We start from the raw sequence: 20,843 nt of genomic DNA, 5'->3' as shown, positions 1-20,843 counted from the left end.
AAGAGGAAATAGACTAAATGCACAACTCGTCATGATGTGCTCATTTTGTAAATCATCTCGGATGTGTTCTATAATATAACTTCTGAAGAATGTTCCAGAACCAGGTTAGACAGGAAAAACACGAGTATCTGAGATATTTAAAATGCTTGTTGAAATGTTAAACCACAAGTGACATTTAATTAGATGCATTACAGTTACAAAAAGAGAAAAAGAAAAAGTCAAATAAGCACACAAATTCAGGTGTGTTTTTACATGTTTATTCACTATCACACTAAGTGCTCCCATTTCAAGATACATCTCATTGCCTTGTTTATACTGTAATGTCATTTGGAGTTAACAGAGTAGAAAGACCATTCATGATCTAAAAGGTGTGTGCCAAAACTGCCAGTCCCCCCACCCCACCCTCCCACAAAATTAGAAATGAATAAAACATGAAATATAAAGAGAAAACTGATGTCATGTGCAAGAGCCTCTCCAAAGCCAGAGTGCTATACGAGGTGGTGTGTGGTGCCTCAAGATTATTTTCCAGTCAGGAGAGGCTGTTGACTCGGGTTTAAGTTGGATCTTCAGGCGCTTCTACAATTTCAAATTTGGGGCCTCGGGAAGAATTATGGGTAGAAAATGGATTCTCAATACATGTCACTAATTTGGGAATTCTTAAATGAACTTCTTTTATTCAAAAAGGAGGTGCATCTTTGAAAAACAGTAATGTGGGACCAGGTCTACTAGACAGGGAGGAGGGAGGGAAGAGAGCAAGTAGAGTGGAGGGGAGACAGTTCGCTGGATTAAAAGATCCCTCCTTTAGTGCTGAAGACTCAAAAGAGTTTGAGGATGTTTCAGAGGGACACTAGCTGGGCTAGGAGTACCAAGAGAATACAAATGCTTAGAATTAAACTGAGCAGAGAGGTTCTACTACTGAGAAACATCAATAGGTTCAGTATACGTGCTCCCTTCCTCCAATGACACCCCTGTTCCCACAACCGAACGTAAACTGGATCCCTAACACACAGACGTATCCTTAAATCAGCTTACTGGGACTATGTACACTCAGGCACAGGTTTACACAAACCACAGGCCTTAAAAGAACAAAAAAACAACTGATTGATCCAATAGAGCTGACCTGGATAAACCCACCCAACCCCAATCCCCACCTCAACTCCTCAAAACGCCCACCCCCCCTGTCTCCCTCCTGCAATCCCCACCACCCTGTGGGTGGGTTCAGTGTGGAGCTCAGCGGATGGTGTATCTGACATAGGGCACTTCCACGTCTTCGTCTGACAGGTCGTTACAGCACAGCTCAAACACCAAGGCTTTCACATGCTTGCCCAGCTTCTTTTTGGACACTTTGGTGACAATCTCTGTCATCCTACAGGACACAGAAGAATACAATTATGACGATGAATACAACAAAAAAAAAAAAAAAACATGAAAAAACATTTAATGTCGATCTTGACGAAAGTTACTCACGGCAGGTCCAGTCTCTCTTTGAGTTTGGCAGCAGGCATGAAGAAGGAATAGAGCATGGACACTCCCTGAGAAAGCATGGTGATCTCCAACTTATGCTCATTCTGACAAAGAACAGAAGATCAAAAGTGAGATTTGGTTAACTGAATGCTGGAAATGTCACTGGGTAAAGTGAAGGGATGATGAGAACATACTTTAAAGTAGTCCAGGAACTGTCTGAGTGTCATCTCCTCCCCGTTGCTCTGCAACCCTGTGACCTCGAAACGATCCCACAATGTCCAATCGATTTCATAGTACTGCAAAAACAATCCAGAGGAAAGATTGATGCCAATGACGTCAGAGTGCAGTAGGAGTCACAAGAAAAGAAGAAGGAAAAAAGACATTCATATTTCTCCTCAGCACACACTGATAACATCAGTGTGAGAAGGTGAGTTGCACTCACTCATACACAGGCAGACGCACTGCATCTGCCTGGTGCATCAGTATTAGCATGGCTGGATCATCATTGGAGCTCAAAACATCTAATGACTATATATGGGTAGCGTTTCAGAGATGACACAACGTATGGTCTATCAAAGTCGATCATCATATAGACATCTCAGCGGTTCAAACTGTGATGCACACGCTGCATACCTTGTGTGTGGGAGCAGCAATGGGCTCGGAGAAGGCAAAAAAAGGCAGGGCCAAGTTCATGAAGCCATTCTTGAATGATTCCAGCTTCTTGTGCCCTTGGACAATCTTGATGAGCTCCAGGCACACCAGGCCCACCACTGCGGCCGTGGTAGTGGCAATGGCAGGAATGATCTTGCCAGCTATCAGTTTGCTCTGTATTGGTTGGGGATGAGAACCAGCGTAGTGGATAAAGAGAAAAAAGTTAATTATTGTTTGAAGGCATTAAATGTGCTCAATCCAAATCCAGAGCACTGTATAGCAACACATCTATTTGCTTTGTAAATACATATTAGAGTAATAATGTCATGAGCAGAGAACATATTTGTGTAACTGATTCAGCCATGTGTGCATTTTAGAGCATACAAGTCTCAGTGTCTTTGCCCCACTGGCTAATTGTCACTTTGCACTGCGCTCATATGGAGGTTACCATTGAGAAGGCCATTTGATAACATTAAGCCACTAGATGTCTCACTCTCCCTGGTTACTGATATTACAGCAATGTGGTGTACGTGGGGTTTAACAAGATTGGTGGAGAGATTCAGGAAGGTTAACAGACTTGAAGAGAGAATGTTGTACGTTAGCTCACCCTACGTTCTACACAGTTATTTAATGAATGGATTAAACAAAACCACAGCTCATTACTTGACAAGTTCGTCACAACCTGCATAATTTATTTCAGAGTAATTGAGACTCAAATAGACATGTCAGGTGATGAATCTTTTGAAGTTAAGTTGCAACATGTAGCTATAGGCCTACAATGGCTTTAGGTTGTGCAATTACAAATGTGATGCCATGTAAAATATGGTAATCTGAAGATCGTCTAGTTTTAGGTATCATTTAGCTTGTAGTGTAGCCGTGGAGTGCAGAGTAAACAGCAAAGCTTCTTCCTACTTATTTTTCAGTCACCCTTCAACTTCTACATCTTAATTACAGCCTACATTGTTAGGAGACTGATGGTCAACTGGGATTAACAGTCAACAATACTAATGTAGCTCCTCAGAGACTGAAGCCCTTTCTTGCTCATTTTGACAGTCTAACCAGTGTCGGATTAGTTAATGCTGCAAGGACTATGGCTGTTTGTAGTTGGTGGGTCAATATTCACATATTCAGCCTGATGGAGAGCAGTCAGACATGGGAGAAGCAGCCTCCTTTTAACGCTGAGCAGTCGTGTTTGGAGTGACGCCGCTCATCATCAAAAATGTCGTTATACCACTGGCTCACTAGCTTTGTTAGCAGCCGCAAACAAGTGTCAGATATTCTACAGCGATAAACAAAACATTCATTTTGGATCTGCCAATTTATAATTTTAGTACCTTTCTAAAAGCTCAGTGGATGTATCGTTTCAAAAATACATTTTCCACATAAGTTATAAAAACATCAGTGAAACTGTCAATTTACCCAAAGCCAGTGCCATAAAACAGTGTGCCCATACCTTGTGTCTGTCTGTGGGGGGAATGTCGTAGTTCTCTGCTCTTAAGTTGGATGATGCTACAATAAAGTCCATGTGGAAGTTGGTGTCATCATCCTAATAACACAGACAGACAACATCACAAAATCAGGACTACAATAAATGCCGGTTGAGAATATATTGAGGATCAACAGCATAGTTTAGGTAATAACACAACTACAGGTATAGGAGAAAAGATCGGGTACCTTCTCAAAGTCAATGGCGCAAAGCTTGAAGTTGGAAGACTCGGGGGAAGGCAGCTGGACCTTCAGCTCCTCCAGTCTTGAGTCATCTATATAAACAAAGAGATCAGTTGTAGATGCGTCTCACATTATCTGCAGTAACCCCCGACTTCAATGGATAAGCTATTACCAAGAATAAATCGTTCAGACATCTCTTTAGCTGAAGATCATTTAAGATTTATGAAAGTATTCTTGTAAATGCACAGATTTGCATCTCTTACCAACAGAGGAATTGCTATTCTGCAGCTCCTGATCAGAGACGTGGATTTTAACCCCTGAACGAGGGGTGAAAGGTGGCACCTTGACCTCCTGCAAGATCTTGACGACACCTGCACGATCAGTGCTGCCTGGCAAGCCGTATGTCTGGGCAAACAGGTTGGCTCCTGCAACTACATAGTCCATGTGCAGCTCCTACAAAAACAGAGCATTTCTGTCACTATCTGGAGACTGGATGGAACCGTTCAGAGCAGATAATGGTCAAGTTAGAAACATAATGGACCTCTTACATTGCTAGTGCTGAAATCTAGGGCGTGAGGACACCTCTTCGGACCAGACCAGAAGGGGGCACCAGAGCTGGTGAGCTGAGAGCCAGAAACAATAAATTAGTACTTCAGAATCACTATTACATAACTGGGAATGTACATTTTATGAAGACATGCAACAAAGGTATCCTATCTGATGTGAACCAGGGTGTCACATAAAAAAAAAGAAAAAAAAAAGACATTCATATTTCTCCTCAGCACACACTGATAACATCAGTGTGAGAAGGCGAGTTGCACTCACTCACACACAGGCAGACGCACTGCATCTGCCTGGTGCATCAGTATTAGCATGGCTGGATCATCATTGGAGATCAAAACATCTGACTATATATGGGTAGCGTTTCAGAGATGACACAACGTATGGTCTATCAAAGTCGATCATCATATAGACATCTCAGCGGTTCAAACTGTGATGCACACGCTGCATACCTTGTGGTTCCTGATCAGTGTAAATCTTTAAAACTGTATCCCTACATATCTGGGTAAGGTCAGTGTGTCCCACAGGGTTTTTATTGGGAAGGCCACCCAGGTATATGATGGCCGTCCAAGTAAAAAAATAAAATAAAAATAAAGTATATTATAAAAATAAATAAATATATATATAAATAAAGATTCACCTTATCACCATGCAGGATCACAGTTACACGTTTGCTTTACATAAAGACAACTCCACTATGAAATGATGCATACAATGTCACCAGAATGCAGGAAACAAAAGATCTGCTCACACCAAACACAATGAGAATTGCATCTAAATTCAATGCAAAGATGCGAAAACAAGTTTTGCAGTGTAGATCTTTCAGTGTTTTAGCCGACTGATATTTAGCCATGTTCAGACAGAAAGGAGGTTCGAGGGATACTCCAGAATCTGAACACCGATGAGTTTGCACAAAGTGCTCTCCGACGACAACGGAAACGGAATCATTCTGCTGTAATGAATGTCAGCGTAGGCAGTTTTTGCTGGATGCTGTCATCCATGACAAACCAATGTTTTGCATACAACTGCCAAAAATAAGCCCATAGAGGAGCATACAAAAAACAAGGTCATTTGTTATATTCATTCCCAAGGATGTTGCATAGAGTTGTCTGCCAACAGCATGGAGCTAAAGAGCTAAAGTTAAAAGTTAGAGGTTGCATTAGGATTTGTTCTGCTGTACTCAGTTTAAAAAAAAAAAAGCAGTATTGGATGATGGTATTATTAAGGTATTATAACAACATGTGTTCAAATATAATCTTGTAAATGTTTTTGTAATAGACTTAAATACAGTTAGTTGAGGAAATATACAATATATATTAGAAGTACACGATTTTAAATATCAAATCAAACACTTTGGGAAGGGTAAAAATATTTTTGGGGCTGGGAATGACAAAAGTCAGACTGGAGATTTGCTGACAATTATAGTTTTTAGAAAGAAAATTGGATTGGCGATCCAATTCAGTCAAAACAATTGCAATCTGTTCAACTGTATAAACGGGGTACAAGGCCATGAAACCCCCAGACACCGAGCATCTCAAGTTAACGGTTAAATTCTTCATGCATTCAACTCGACGTGTACCTGTTCTGGAGGGAAGTTGTGCAGCAGCTGGCGGATGTTGTTGCTGTATTGGCACTGCCAGTGGTTGCGTGCCCAGGCTACACAGTCAGCCCAGCTGTGGGGGCAGTCTGTGACAAGACTCTTGTAAACAGCCTCCAGCACCTCCACGGGCTGAGCTCCGGGGAGTTTCAGAGTACGCTCCATGAATTTAGGATCTCTGTAAGGATAATGATCATGAATCTCATAAGCTGGCTTCAAACACATGAAGATTTTGTTTCTATTGCTCACCAAGCAGGGTCGGTTTAAGAACAATCATTTTCAGCATGGGAGTAAGTATTTATTTTGAGTTCTAAATATAATTAGTATACTATATGTAATATAGAAGTACTACAAAAGCAACAGCCTCTTAATATCAAACCTTAGAAAAATATGAGTGGCATGTCATATGCAAGTAAATACAATAATATCACATTCACTTCAACATGATAGAGAAGGCAACTTACGAGAGGTACTGTATGGCATTCTCTGGTGGCTGTTTGAATAATCCCTCGAACTCGTCGCGTGCCCACTGAACAGAAGACATTATTGAGTACATATCAATCATACAGCAAGTCACTAAATCAGAAGAAGTCTTTCATGATGATGTCTGGCTGGGCAATAAATTAATTACTCCATTTAAAATCATATTGTTACAATTCTGAGATACTGCAGTGGTCATTTTTGAATGAATGATAATGCATTGTCAGCAAAAGCTATTAAAACACTCACACGCACTCACAATTCAGTACAAAATATATTATTGTGTGCTCTACTGGGGTACCTACTGACCTGCAGTGTGTGTTCAATGGCATTTGGGAAGTTCTTGAGGGTACAGATGGGGATGGACTTCTCAGGTGGGTCTTGGCTGGAGCTGTACGACTCTGTGAGGAAGGGGATCACAACCTGGACATTGCCTTTGGTGCCGAGTGTACCAGATTCCAGTAAGGGTTTGCGGTAGTACACACACCTTCGGTCCATGTACATACCTGCACAACGGGCACAAACGCAAGGCAGAAGCGGATGATGTATAGATTCAAGCGTCAAGATCCTAAATAACATTTCTATTAAGTTAGCACTGCTGAATACATTTGAACTCATTTAAATGTCCGTCTCTTACGTGCGTCAACATTGTCCAGTGCATTTGTCACTCCGTCAAGGCTTTCAAAGAAGTCGTCGTCGTAGACCCTCTCTGTGTCGGGGCCAACCCTGTTCTGGTGACCTGTGATCCTGATAGCGGGGTTCATCTGCTTCACTGCAGCAGCTGCTGTGTCACTCTTCATTTTCTGTTACCACAAACATGCAAATTACATTAACAATGACCCTGTCATTCAGTGTTATGCAGAGAGGGGTATTGCAAATTACCAGCAGTTGTACTTTGATTTGTGATCCACACAAAATTGCTTTTTGAATATAATTTCTGTGCATGAGGTGTAGTCCTTTATAATGAAGGTACCATCAATACAGAGATTCCAACAACAATTTCAGCCTACAGCACGTCTGGCAGTTGTGAGTTTCTCAAATTCCAATTTCTTGTGTAACATAATGTCACCCTTTCATTAACTGAAGCAAGCAATGCCTTGTATCAATAGGGATTCAATACCAATCTGTACCTTGAAAGGTCACTGAATTGTATTTCGCACCACATGAACTATGCTTAAAACCCCAGGCATTCCGTTTTGTGTATTAAATGTTGTATAATGCACCAAGTGCACTAAGGTTGAGCAAAGACTATACTGACCGTAACATCGGCGGGTCTGAAGAGGAACTGTCTGTTGAGGTTGGACTTTTCAATGGTATCCATGTCTGTCACAATGACCTCGCCCTCGCCGCCTGCCAGTCCTATCATGGCAAAGTTTTTCAACAGCTCGCAGCCAATGGCACCAGCCCCGACCTGGAGTGATGAACAGCCTCTCAGTGAGTCAAGTTATCCAAGTTGTACTGTATGCTTCGTTGAAAAACACCAGTTAACAAACAATCCATTTACAGTGCTCAGAGGGAAAGTGTTGAATTCTACAGTCAGAGCATGCTTTTGTTACACACAAAGTGAGTTTTAGTAGGATCAAATAAATGATCATTTTCATCAGATTTGTTGACAAGAGAAATAGTATCACCAAGCATATCACTTAAAGCTCTGTTAGCAACAGGACAGAAGTCATGTCATTTTTTTTACACCGTCTGTCTCACCAGGAAGTAGCGCTGTTTGGCAAGCATATCCTGCAGCTTGGTGCCAAACACTGCAATCTGCCCATCGTATCGACAGTTCCTCTGGAGAAAAAAAATAAAGATTAAAAAATGGGGTTAACGCCATTATTTATTACCATGATGTGCATCTGTCCTTAGTGAAAGTGTGTGATCTGCTGTGAACACTTACAGGGGCGCACTCTTCCTCCGTGAGCTCGACTCCTTCCTCTTCAGCCAGGCACTCCAGTGCATCAAAGTACAGCCACTGCATCATGGGCATAAATTTCCCTGTGCACGCCTAAAAGAAAAAGCATAGAAAAAGTGAACAATTTATGATCATGTTGCTTTTGACAGCCTAAACACCCATAACCCAGTAGTATATCAGTTGTCAAAAAAAGCAGAAAAATACAAGAGGCTCTTTCATTTAATTCAGCACAGGATTTTGTGTTGGTAATATCTTGCCGTTACGTTATTTTTTGTTGGCTTGAGGAAGTTTATTGCCACATTTTGATCAGGTCATGGGTGCCTCAATAGATCGGCCACCAATCCGATAACTGATATTCTATACTTTGATCAGTGGTCTCTCAACAGTTTAATTAATTAACATATAGAACACAAATTAACCTAGGATAAAAGTTATTTATGAGGCTAGACAGTAAAGTAATATATAATATATAGACATACATGCGTGGTAATTTTGGTCATTTTTCTGTGGTTTACAATTGATAAGGTTCAAGAAGTTAGGACAAGGCAATCCGTACCATGCCCAATCACGTTTGAGTCCCAAAGTCCAGTTTGTTTGACATGTGCAAGTGCTCCGTGCCACTTCCTTGGCCCTTGCACAGTTGGAAGGGATATGCCTCGGCACGCTATAATTGCTCATGCACGAGCACAATCACAGGAACGCAACGTGGACATGAGTGACGTACAATCGATGTGTTCAACTCAGATCGCCCTGTGCTATTGAGACAATTTTTGACCGAAAATACAGTTGATGACTGTGCAGGACACAGAGGGATTCTGGGTCGGGCTTGGGAATGCTTCACTTGTGGTGTGAGCAGTAACCTGAGTGAAATTGGACCAACGTAGTGCAATGGTATTTCGCTTCAGATACACAGATAGAGATGCATATTGTCGATGATTACCTTGCAAAGTATCAAGTATCGCAGTGTCCCGATATCGTTATCATGGGCAAAATAATGTGATATTATCACATTGTGAGATTCCCATCCCGAATGCAGAGGTCGATTATTTACTCGAAATATCTGCAGAGGCGACTTGTCAGTAAAGTTGCAGTCATGTTCTCTGTGTTGACTCCGAGATGGCCCTTTTTGGAGAATATGTAAAGCCATGCACGTGTCATATAATACATGATGATGTATAAGAGGTAACCTTGCTTAGGCTGGGAGCAATGGAAATGCAGCAACCGGTCCAAGTGTGAGTGCGGCCTTAGTGCAGTACTTGTCCAAACATGTCTCGTCACAGATAACAGTAACACCACTCAATAATGACTGATAATCCCTTTCCATAACTTACACAGCATTACAGCAAAAGACATGATACAAATAACAGAAAATGATAATTACAGCAGATACAGTAGTGCTGAATCAACCTCATTACTGACCTTCATCACTTCCTGTGCAGCCAGACCTCCAATGAAGGCGTTGACAGGGGCCAGGTCACCAGCACCAACAAATGACAACTTTTTAATAAGAGCTTCATCCAACTGCTCCACTTTAGCCGACCCCGTCTGGGCTGAGTTCACCTCTTTGGCTAAGGTCACTAGCTCCTCACCATCAGCCTGAAATACACAGAGCTCAGCATGATACAAAAAGCTAAAGAAAACTCACTGATTAATACTAAGTGAGTGTTGCAACATAGTGCTGCACAATAATTCTTGTGTAATCCTACAGTGTTTTACGTTTTCAATCTAATGATAGAGGTTAAATTGGGGAATTTCAGTATAACCCACAACGGTTTTCCCAACAATACAACTAGTCTCATTTGACCATTACATGTGGATCAAATCATTGGGTTATATCAATACTTACTGAACCAAATATCAGACACTTAAAGCCACTGGTGGTATTTATAACCATACAAGTAGTTTTACCTGGTTCCAAGGTGCAGGGAGGTGGTTATGTTTCTTCTGGAAGGCATGGATAGCCTGGAAGCCCACATGCAGCTGTCCTGGACGCTCGAACTTGGCAAAGTCTGTCAACACGAATTCTGGCTCGGCCATGGAGGAAGAGATTGATTTCTACATGGGAAAAAAACAAACAAGATGGTGAGGTTGGGTTCATTAAAATAATTAATTTGTGACAGCATCAGCAGAAAATGTGCTGACACCAGTATTGTGATGAAATGAGATGCCGTTTTGCTGCTGAGTGAAAAAACTGTTCTTGTAAATATGCTTCTATGTACCCATGACATTACGGAAAATGACAGCCACTTACGAAAGCGATCTTCTTGGGCATCTTGACCTGGGAAACAATTCCTCCTCTTATATAATCTGTAAAGCCCAATGTCTCACAGATGCTGAAGGTGTAGGGACCTGAACAGAGGAAAAGTCAACGTTTAACAGTAATTTTCACACTCATCAGAACTTGTTTTCTCATCTAGTCACAGGCCTTACCCAGAACTTTAATTTCCACTGGCTGGCAGCCATTGAGCTCAGTCATACCCTGAACCTCTGTGAAGGTGACATAGTCTCCACTCTCAAAGCCATGACGAGCCTCATCCAGACATGTAACAACCCCTTGATTGTCCTGAAGAAACCAAGAATGCACAATATTTGGTCTCAAAATAAAATCGGTCTTGAAAGCGCTCAGTCTGAACAGAAGACAATGTTGGAAAGACATTCTTGACCAGATGTAAACAAGACTAACCTTGGTGATCATGGAAATCATGGCACTCAGTGGCTGCTCTCCATTGGTGTCATACACTATCATCTCCTCACCAAAGTCACAGAAAAGCTGGCTAGAAAACACAATATATAAACGTGAACATTAGACATCGACAGGCAGGTATACATCCATGTGAAAGGTATATCAACATGAAGGATTAGGACTTTACCCAAACAGACCACGCGTGTCAGCAACAATCAGCTTGATTCCTTTGCTGTGGCAGACCTCTCCCACTTGTTGCTGCTCTTCCACAGTAGAGTTAGACAGCACTACCACCTAGATTGCAAAAAGAATAACATTTAAAAACTAACATATCTTTCCTTTGTGATTGTTGAAATGGACGGGGCACTAGTTTCTTCCTAAGTTATACCTGGAAATTTGTTATGTAGTCATCTGTGAGTGCTTCAGTGTAGGCAGTCACAGGAACGTAGTTGTTGAGTTCAGCCAGACGGTGCTGACTCACCTCTGCTCTGTTCTTCCCCAGGTCCGCCTCTCGGAGGTAAAACTGACCACATAATACAAAAAATATGTCAGAATAACCGATACCAAGTCAATCAATGAATGAGCTATAAGTATGGTTATACAGACACAATGTCCACACTAAAACACATCTTGAAAGCAATTTCTCTCCATATTATGGTTTTCTGGTCATTTTTTGAAGGGTTCACCATCGACACGGAAACCCCCAAAAAGTTAAATCTTTTCCATTTGCTCTCTCTCAGTTGGCTGACAAATTGGGGAAATCAAAGAAATCATTTAACAAGGAAAGAAATGGACACAATTTAGATACTTTGTCTGAGGAGTTTTAACGTCAGTTCCATCACCTCCTAATCTAAATTATTTATTTAATGTTTCAATATAGTCAAATACACAATCAATCATGCAATTGGCTGTACTGACATTAAAATAAGTAACTGGAGAGAGTATAATGTGACAGCTGGCTTTGTCACAATCCTGCTGAACAACAGACAAACACGTCTATGCAGGAATATAATCAATAGAATGTGATCCAGCTAGAACACTATTTTAAAAAAAAAAAAGAAAAGAAAGAAAAGAAAATCCCTCATTGACTTGGAAGTGTGGAAGAAGGGCCCAATCAGAAAGAAGGGTTTCTGCTGAGCCTCCTGAACAATTTATTCACACATTTATCTGTCTGGCCTTAAATAGACACATCAGTATTCAGGGTTGCAGGCTGAAAGTCCTAAACAATTCTCCACTGGAATTATGCGCAGAATCAGGCTTAAGCTCAACTATGATAATGACCCAGGGAGACCACCCGCTGATGAATCTAGATCAGCCCATGTTTAGCCATGGAGTGGCTGCAGAACCCTTTTTGGATGGCAACAATACTATACAACAACCGACTCATAACAGATAGTCGCACTGCACTTTGGAATCTGGCTCAAAGATAATGGCACACCATATGAATGTACAATAAAGTGCAATGGCTGAGTAAACCTTTGTCTGCCTGACACACTAAAATAAGTATCTAATAAATATCTGAGCATACGTCCACACACCTGAGAGGAGAGGTCTCGCCATTCTGCAACTCCTTGGTCGTGCACAGTGACACTCCTAACTCCTCCCAGGATGACGTTCTTGGCAATCTCAACTCCAAGCCCTCTCATACCAGAGATTAGGACATTGGAGTTCTGCATGCGCTTCATAGCATCATGGCCCAACACGTAACTACAGAAGAAGAGGAAGTACCATCAGCACAACTATGCATCATTGAAAAAAACAGGACACAAACAAAAAAGTGTAAATTTTCTTTCATTAGGAGAAACAATTCACATAGATAAGACTTACAGTTGTCTGGAGTAGAGGCCTTCATCGATCTCAGCATCATTGCCATTCTTAGCCATGCCCTGGGAACCACAAAGAGGGGTTTGGTGAAGAGGGGCAATCAGTATATGTAACCAGTTCTACCAAAAAGGTATAAAGAGAGTGAGTGCTTACGTTGGCAGGTGTGTGGGACAGATCAGTTCTGACAGAGTTAGAGGAGGAGCAGTGGGATCCCGTCTTCGTCTCTGTTCCTGACAAGCGACGCTTCTTGGACAGCGGCGAGCTGGACATCTGCATCAACACACACAGTTAAAGACTGCCATATGAGGAACAACAAGCTGCCCCATGTAGGCACTTTAACTTCTTTACAAGTTTATACAAATCAATTAATAATGGATGTTTCATAGGGAGGTTCAGTTAAACTAAAATTATTAAATAATTCAAGCAGACAGAGGCAACCCAGTGACCACGTTTGTATTTTATGGAGGTTCTCAAAAGACTTCAAATTAATTTACAAATAAGTGGAAACAGAACTCAATAGTAAGGTTCCATTATTAAGAGTATCTGAGCTCAATGCTATCCAATCCCCTTAATGTTGGAGAGGATTTCTAGTCCAGGGAGCAGCTGGGCTGGCTGCTGGCCAAAAGCAAATCTGTTAGAAAACGAACTGAGCCTGGGAAGAGACATGAATAGCAGCATTATCTGTTCATTTCATGCTCGGAGACAGGCTTGACTGTTCACTGCTATTGTTCATTATACCGCTATTTAAGGACCGCCAACATCGTTTCAACAAAAAGAGCTGAATCATTAAAACTTCACTGCGGTAAAGTGAGCAACACCTCAGGGGGCCTGCAGGTGTGGACACAAGGGCCATACAATGCCATCGGAAATATCATCGGTATTAAGCTAACAGGGCGTTAGCAAAAATATATTTAAAAAAACAAGAGTACCGTCGCATTTTAATTAAGGGAAAATCTCGACAAACCTAGTCATTTCGGGAAGTGAAACGGGCCGCATTATCGTACATATTACCACCACACGGAGAACACGGTCACAATTTCCGCATCCAATGCAGCTAAACTTACCTGCGACCCAAACGTAACGATTCATAAAATCTTCCTACAACCGAAAACGGCAGTTGCGCCAATGGTTCGACATTAAATTTGCAACCAGCTAAAATGAAGTAATGTTACGGTCGCTGTTTATCAGAAACGAAAATGAAGGCACTGGGCATGATACAGCAAAGCATTGGGGTAAGTACGGCCACCGTCAATATAAAATAGAATACATAGCCGGTAGGAACCGGTTTAATCTTTTAACATTTAAAATTAGGTAACTTTACATCAAATATCAGTTGATGATACCAAGAGGAAACTGATTAAGTAGGCTAGATTGCGTGCCACTAAGCCGTTAACGTTTAGTGACTTGACAATGTGGAAAGATCCAGAACATTAATAACTTACAGAAAACACCAGCCTGCCAGTCTATCCATTAGCAGCTCGGCCTAGGCCTGTATTTCCCCAGTGCGGAACACAACTTTGCAAGCTAGCAGCTGTAGCTATATGCAACCTGCTCGCAAAAGACAGCGACGGGTTGATTTTGACAGCTAGCTAGCACAGCTCCTCCGGGTATATGGTTTAATGTTTCGACGCTCAACAATAATCAACATCTAACTTTATCGCGATAGGTAAGCATTTATTTTTGCGAAGGAAAGACTAACGTTAGCCATTACACTCGTGCTCCATTGATTTCTCTTTTCTTACCAATAATCCTTCTCGGTCCCTTCCCAATGCGAACCCACTCCTCTCCCGCAGTATCTAGATGTCAGTAATAATGAGGTCTGTAAATTCGACGAGTTGTAGAAAGAAAAGAAATGCGATGCGGGATTAGGATGGTCTGCGCTATACTGTCGAGTCACTATGTCGTTGTGCTCTCTTCTATGTAATTGCGTTGCTGGCTTTGCGACTGCAGACGGGAACAAAACCAAAATGGCAGATGGGGAGAAAGGGGCGGAGGCGCTGTGACGCATGGGCTGAAATATTCAACAGGAAAGGGTGGCTGTGAGCATGCTGCTCAGCGAGGCGCTCAGCTCATTGGCTGCTAAACATAAGCCAACGCGCATTCATCCCGCCCCTGCAACCAGAAGATGCATGCCATATATATTACTGTACAATAAAGTGCAAGACCACAAGCACTACAAGGTAACAAACATCTTGCAATTATTCTAAAAACGCACAGAGTATGTCTGACAAAAGTGCAAGAAAGCAAAGCTCCAAACAGACTATTTTAAGACATTTTCATAGAAAAGACCCATCTATTGGTGCTGAATGAAATATCGTTGTGGAAATGGATTGCATGCACAAACCTTACACTAGACATGCACAATGCACAAAAGGAAAGAACACCTCAGGGTTTAACCAAATTGGACCCAGTCTCACTGATACGCCAATATATTGGGTATATTGTAGTTTCAAGACATTGTCCTTTGAATGAGTTCAGCAAAACACATCGCGAGTCAAGTCTCGTGGTGCTCCCAGGATAACTGAGACAGGTACACCATTAGGTAGGCTACTTGCTAGCTACAGTGATGCTGAGCGTCTGGGCCCTCAGTCACATTGAGGTTAGGGGTGAGCATTCCTTGCAGAGGAGGAGTATTGGGGGAGGGGGTGCCTGGCAAATGACAAAGGCCCAGGAAAAGAGTGGGCCGCATATTCTCGGGTACACATGTCGAGGGGATCCCCAGTCTCATCTTCTTGCTGCGAAATAATACGATTATTTGCCAACATTCTATCGGAACCGAAACGTGTGAATATAATCAATGTCACGTTAACAGACTTCATAACTTGTCAAGCTAAGAGGAGACACTAGGCAATATTACGTTACTGTGGTAACAGCTATTGTCGTCCTATTGTAACGTTGACCAAATGCATCTATCGAGATGAACCGGGTTCCAGGAACGTTGCGTGGTGCAAGTTAGCTAGTGTCTGCCTCTGAACATTGCGTCCATCTAAGTTAATGTTTGTAGCCAACTAGCTTCCCATCTGCCGTTAACGGTATTCATCACAGAACATGAATGAACACAGCATTCTCGTGCATAAAAAATGTGCGTATTCCTTTTTAGAGTTAACGGTTACGTGACAGTGGCTTCTAGCCATGGTTAGCCGAGGCGCAGAGCTGAAATGGTTCAGATAGCCGACAGCAACTAACGATAGCGACTACCAAGAACGCAGATCAAACGACTGCGTAGTTGTTAGCTTGTGTGCACTTAGCTTTAAAGCTATCTAGCCACCCAACGACTTTTTCCTACTTGTGCCGCTATGTTAGCTAACTAGCTAACGCTAGCCAACTAGCTGGGGCTAACATTACCAAGACGAGAGCTTGAACAAGTGTGCAGAACTTACCACATCCGATATTACTCGGCCTGATCTGTAGTATTAAAATCGGCTTGTATTTAAGCAAGAAACCTAACAAACAATGTGACAATTTAACACTGCCGCTGATTGCAAACTGAAAAGTGTGTCAGGGTGGCGGGCTCTGTGTGAGTTTTTCCGCTGGACGGCTGCCTGACCGGCTGTTCCAGAACCGTTTCCCCTCACTCTATTTCAGTTGAAAGCAAAGCAAAGCAGCAACATGTGCACGTTACAGGCACAACCACCATTCCCGTTCAGAGGGTTCATCGAAAAGTGATTCTAATCGATTTATCATAAATTCACTGGATTCGTCTTCTTTAATGTTGAACTACACGAAATAGAAGATGCAGTGTAATGAATTATACACTACTGATATTTAAGTCACATGTTAACTGTTCACGAATATTTTCTTCACCCCCGTGCCTTCACGAGTATAGACTAACCCAAAGTTCACGCGGGGCCAGATGGGACTTGTAGGCATGACGTGATAATACAGCTCTGTGTGAATTCATTGGATAACGGTTCTTCAATCACTAGCGCAAAACAAACGAATTTAATCAATGAAACAACTCAAGATCCAGCTGTTTTTTTGTTTTTTTTAAGTTTAATTGAAATTCTTGCAAACAGAGCACAGTTTACATTGGGATAGAATAGAGGATGTTCAGACTTGTATGGTATTACATAGATCAAAAGCAGAATGAACTTCAGAACGAATATTTCACATGATAAAAAGGAACATATAGACAGTACTGTCCAATTAACTGTAACAAATGAATGTGTCGACAAAACTGGATAAAGACGAAAACAAACTTTAAGGGTACAATTTTTGGGTCAAAAAAGAGGAGATGTGTGTGTCTGTGTACTAGGTGTTTGTGTGTTATTGCGAAGCCTTTAGACAATGTCTCGCATCTTAAAATGTTTCCTCTCTCCAACGGGTTAGAGCAACTCAGACAGCTCAAGACTTTGAGTGAGAGTTCAAGTTGAAATAGTTTAAATCAGTTCAGTTTCACAAATGTCTGTACAACTCTGACTGCAAGCTCATGATTTTGCAGCCTCACCATACAATGAGTAGCTACATGAATAAAAAAGGAACAACAAAATAATGAAATGGGACGACATGATTTGGAAAGTAAATGTTAGTTTGTATATGAGGATGTTTAGAACATTGGAGTAGAGCAAAAATGACAGACCCAATCCTTTTTATGTATTTACAGTTTGTAGGGAATAATGCAAATCACTTCCTCACTGTAACTCGTACTATTAGCTGAGAACTTTACCAAGCTTTTCTTACTTGTGTAGATTCATAAGTTGCTAACTGCACTGAGTGCTTAGATTCCAGTATGTGCACAATCTGGATTTGAGATGCAAACAAACTTTTGAGATCTTCTGTTTGCAGCTGTCATAGAGAGACAGTAGCCTACGCTACTCCCCCTATACTCCAGTCATTTAAGTATTTGAGTGCGATAGACTTTTCTCTCACTATAAACACACAGCCCAAACCAAACAACACTGCATTGTAACTTTTCTTCTGGGGAGTAAATGGTTGACACTTCTGGGTGAGACACAGTCTTTAAACCTTCCAAACTAAACTAGATATCCAATGTTCCCAGTGTTGCGTATTGCATCATGGACACCTGCTTCATAGCCCCCTACCCATCCCAGCTCTGGGGGACTGGCTGGAACAAGCAGCATCCCTCTGTCCATCTGTGGCTTCCTGCTCTCCTGCAGCCTGAGGTGAGGACTGTGTGGGTGGGGAGGGTGGGGGATAGGAGGGCGGAGGGATAGTAAGGCGGGGGAGAGACGGCAGTGCAGGCCTAGGAGAGGTTGGAAGAGGCGGAGGAGTGGCCGATGATGCAGTCGTGGAGTGTTGTGAGGAGCGGGTACGGGAGGTGACAGGTGAGGAGTGTGTGCTCCTTGCACGCGGCGGTTCAGCGGGGCAGTCACTGATTTGCTCCAGCAGCGAGGGCATGTCTCCCTCAATCTTCTCTAGTACGGCAGCCATTTGCTTTTCTATTTGCTCGATCACACTGTCCATTTGCCAGTCGCTTGTGGCGCTGCTCCCGCCTCCTCCATGTGGAAGCCCAGTCCCGTACATCCCTCCTCCACTGGTATACAGAGAACTGTATGGACTCACATAGCTCCCTGCCATCCCCATCCCTACAGTCCCAACTTCTGGGTTGTACGGTGTGGCGTGACGGCCCAAACTAGCAGAGCTACCTACTGCATAACAACCCGGTCCTGTCGCAGGACCTGGCCTTGCTATGCTAAACTCAGCACTGTATCTATCTGTTGTCCTGGCACCCACATCTTTTTTACCCACGGAGCTAGCATCACCCCTTAACCTTACTCCTAGTCCTACATCCACACCGGCTCCAGGCCCTATTGCTGGAGTGACTGCCATTGATCTTTCTGCCACTGCCTCAGGTACTTGTGTCTGACACCAGCTTTCATCAGTCTCATCCTTCTGCTCCCTCTGGCCGGCTGGCCTCTTCTCTGGTGAGGCAGTTCCAGTGGCGGAGTCTGTGGGTGGAAGGCCGTGGAGTGTTGCAGCCATCTTCCGTTTGCTGCTTGGATCAGGGGAGGCGGATGTGTGTTTTTTGTCAAGGTTAATACCCGAAGAACCTTCCGACAGCTTGGAGGGGTCAGGCGTCATCACAGGGGTTGGTTTGGTTCCTGGAACAACTTTATTTGGACCAAAATTGGCAGCCATTTTTCTGGTTCCATCACCTGTTGCTTTCTTTGCACCGACCTGATCAGTCTCCCCCTGTGCGAGTGTGGGAGCTGCATTGGATTGGATTTGTCGACTGAGAGGCTCCTGAATATCTGATGGGGAAGTTCCCACCGAAGGGCCTATACTCATCTCCGCCTCATCCTGTTTATCGCCTACCTTACTCTTCCCCTCATCCTGGTCCATACCCACTGGTGTATTTTCAACAGTAACTTCCAAAGACACACTACTTGACGTCACCCCTCCATCACTTGTCCCTTTCTCTCCCTCGTCACTTGTCCCCTGGGACACAACCCCTTCACCATCTCCCACCTCCTCACTGCCTTGAGCCTCGGCTGAACTGTCAATCAGTGCCTCTGAATTCTTTAATCGTTGCATGAAGGTGGTGACACGGATCGCTTTCTGCAAAACAGACAGAAGCAAAGGAAAAAGGAGAGAAGGATAGCAATGTAAATAGAAATTCACAATATTTATTAACACCCAAATTGAATTGTATCCCTCAAAAAAATCAATATTTTTGATACTATATTTGGTTATGGCAAAGCATATAAAATAAGCTTCGAAGACAAACGAACGAAGCATTTGCCAAAAAGCCTGTCACGGCACCACGATCCAGCATCATCATACTAAGCGCTGAGATGTGATTTGTGTGAAGTGTCAGTGCAGTAAGATTGGTGCCAGTTGTTTACTTCCAGGAGGCTATGACACATTGTACCCTGGTTTAAATCAATCTCAAGACTCACTCTCTCCATGTCACTCCTTGATTGCTTGTTGTCTGGAAAAGGTAAGTGAACAGATACATGTACATCTCCCTTTCCCTCACTCTTACACACATCTGACTCCTTTTGATCTACAAACTCTTGAGGAGTTAGGGAAAATGTGTGAGCTTGGAAGTTGTTTCTAAACCAGGTAATTGATTCTCTGGAAGTGGAAAGCCATTTGGACACAGAAATGTCACAGAATACTACATGGCTTGACTGAGAAGCTTCTGTACAGCTTGAAGTATGACTTGAATGTAACACTGAGGTACAGTATGGGGCAATGAGCCAGGATTAATGTAAGAGGAATGACAGAGGGCCTTATAGTTGAAATCACTGCAGTTCAACAGTCCACAGTGGCCTATATCCCTTATATCCTTTCCGATACTCCCTCTCCTTATCTACACAGATGCAAAAACGACACAAGCAATAAGCAAACCCTCTTCCCTGTTGCTGAGCATATTGCTGTTTTTACCAATCTGGTTTCAAAGACTAGTGCAGATGAGGAGTAAGAAAGGAGCAGAGCGGGCCACTTTGAACATCTGGGTCTTAATCCAATGAATAAATGTGGGGCAGAGTGGATGGATCTCTTCTGGGACAGGACAGGAGTGACAGTCGGCAAGAACAGAGCTTCTGAGGAGAGTCTCACCAGCCTAAACATGGCCAATACATCTCGAGGTGGACGGTTTAACTCAACTGTTTGCTGATTGGTCGATAATTAAACCTCTTTTTAATTAAAGAGGATGTTTAGCCATTAGAAAGATGTTCTATTATTGGATCATGCCAGACTGAATGTGAGTTTCTGCCCATGCGCTGTTCTTCCACTCTCCCTCATAATGAACTACAATACCTTCAACTCCTGGGAACCACATGGGGAAAAAGAGAAGAGGGTTATAACGTTTACTTTTGCTTTTAGGTCTGCTCTGCCATCTTGACATCCTTCTTCTTGGTCTTCAGCATTCACACCCCCCAGATATCCATATGAACACCACCAAATAATTTGCAAATTGTACATCTACATCTGTAAAAGCACCTCATGTGCAATCAGCATAACATATTGACCAATTTTCGACACAATCATCGATTTAATTTTTACTGTAGTCACTTTTATTATTGGCCGTATACTTTATCTGG

General features: G+C 42.6%; 3 protein-coding genes across 4 annotated transcripts in view; all 3 read right to left on the bottom strand.

Annotated features, from left to right (window-relative positions):
- Positions 1–243: 243 nt before the first annotated feature.
- uba1 (ubiquitin-like modifier activating enzyme 1) lies at positions 244–16,462 on the bottom strand. 2 transcript variants are annotated; one of them, XM_084015984.1, is made up of 26 exons: positions 16,215–16,462; positions 12,988–13,104; positions 12,838–12,896; positions 12,549–12,717; positions 11,399–11,533; positions 11,198–11,304; positions 11,011–11,101; positions 10,758–10,890; positions 10,579–10,676; positions 10,236–10,382; positions 9,747–9,923; positions 8,313–8,420; positions 8,126–8,206; positions 7,680–7,832; positions 7,059–7,224; positions 6,731–6,927; positions 6,406–6,470; positions 5,924–6,119; positions 4,332–4,406; positions 4,047–4,236; positions 3,790–3,875; positions 3,569–3,661; positions 2,098–2,289; positions 1,659–1,760; positions 1,468–1,568; positions 244–1,366 (listed from the first exon to the last, which is right to left on the bottom strand). In XM_084015984.1, the coding sequence occupies exons 2-26, from the start codon at positions 13,102–13,104 to the stop codon at positions 1,231–1,233; spliced, it is 3,174 nt and encodes a 1,057-aa protein (XP_083872110.1). In that variant the 5' UTR covers positions 16,215–16,462; the 3' UTR covers positions 244–1,230. The 2 variants fall into 2 exon arrangements, with proteins under 2 accessions (XP_083872110.1, XP_083872109.1); XM_084015983.1 differs by lacking the exon at positions 16,215–16,462 and adding an exon at positions 14,577–14,821.
- LOC311017568 (CD9 antigen-like) overlaps positions 8,467–20,843 on the bottom strand; it is a 130,210-nt gene continuing 117,833 nt past the window's right edge. The window contains exon 9 of the transcript XR_014597640.1: positions 8,467–8,477. The gene's annotated coding sequence lies outside the window, so the exon portion shown is untranslated. The remainder of the gene's footprint in view (positions 8,478–20,843) is intronic.
- Positions 16,851–20,843, bottom strand: part of camkvl (CaM kinase-like vesicle-associated, like) — a 36,775-nt gene continuing 32,782 nt past the window's right edge. The window contains exon 11 of the mRNA XM_084015987.1: positions 16,851–19,353. Within this exon, the coding sequence (XP_083872113.1) occupies positions 17,863–19,353 (1,491 nt within the window). The 3' untranslated portion in view covers positions 16,851–17,862. The remainder of the gene's footprint in view (positions 19,354–20,843) is intronic.

This window comes from Eutrigla gurnardus (assembly GCF_963514095.1).
Source record: "Eutrigla gurnardus genome assembly, chromosome: 8".
In the NCBI taxonomy this organism is placed as follows: domain Eukaryota; kingdom Metazoa; phylum Chordata; class Actinopteri; order Perciformes; family Triglidae; genus Eutrigla; species Eutrigla gurnardus.
Note: the sequence above shows the minus strand (reverse complement) of the source record. Positions and strands in the feature narration are given on the sequence as shown.

Excerpts from the sequence above, each read along its gene's own strand:
- uba1 (XM_084015984.1), bottom strand. The coding sequence starts at position 13,104 with ATGTCCAGCTCGCCGCTGTCCAAGAAGCGTCGCTTGTCAGGAACAGAG. Across the intron at positions 11,305-11,398 it reads ACTACATAACAAATTTCCAG|GTGGTAGTGCTGTCTAACTC; the intron begins GTATAACTTAGG and ends TTTGCAATCTAG. Across the intron at positions 1,367-1,467 it reads AAAGAGAGACTGGACCTGCC|GATGACAGAGATTGTCACCA; the intron begins GTGAGTAACTTT and ends TGTGTCCTGTAG.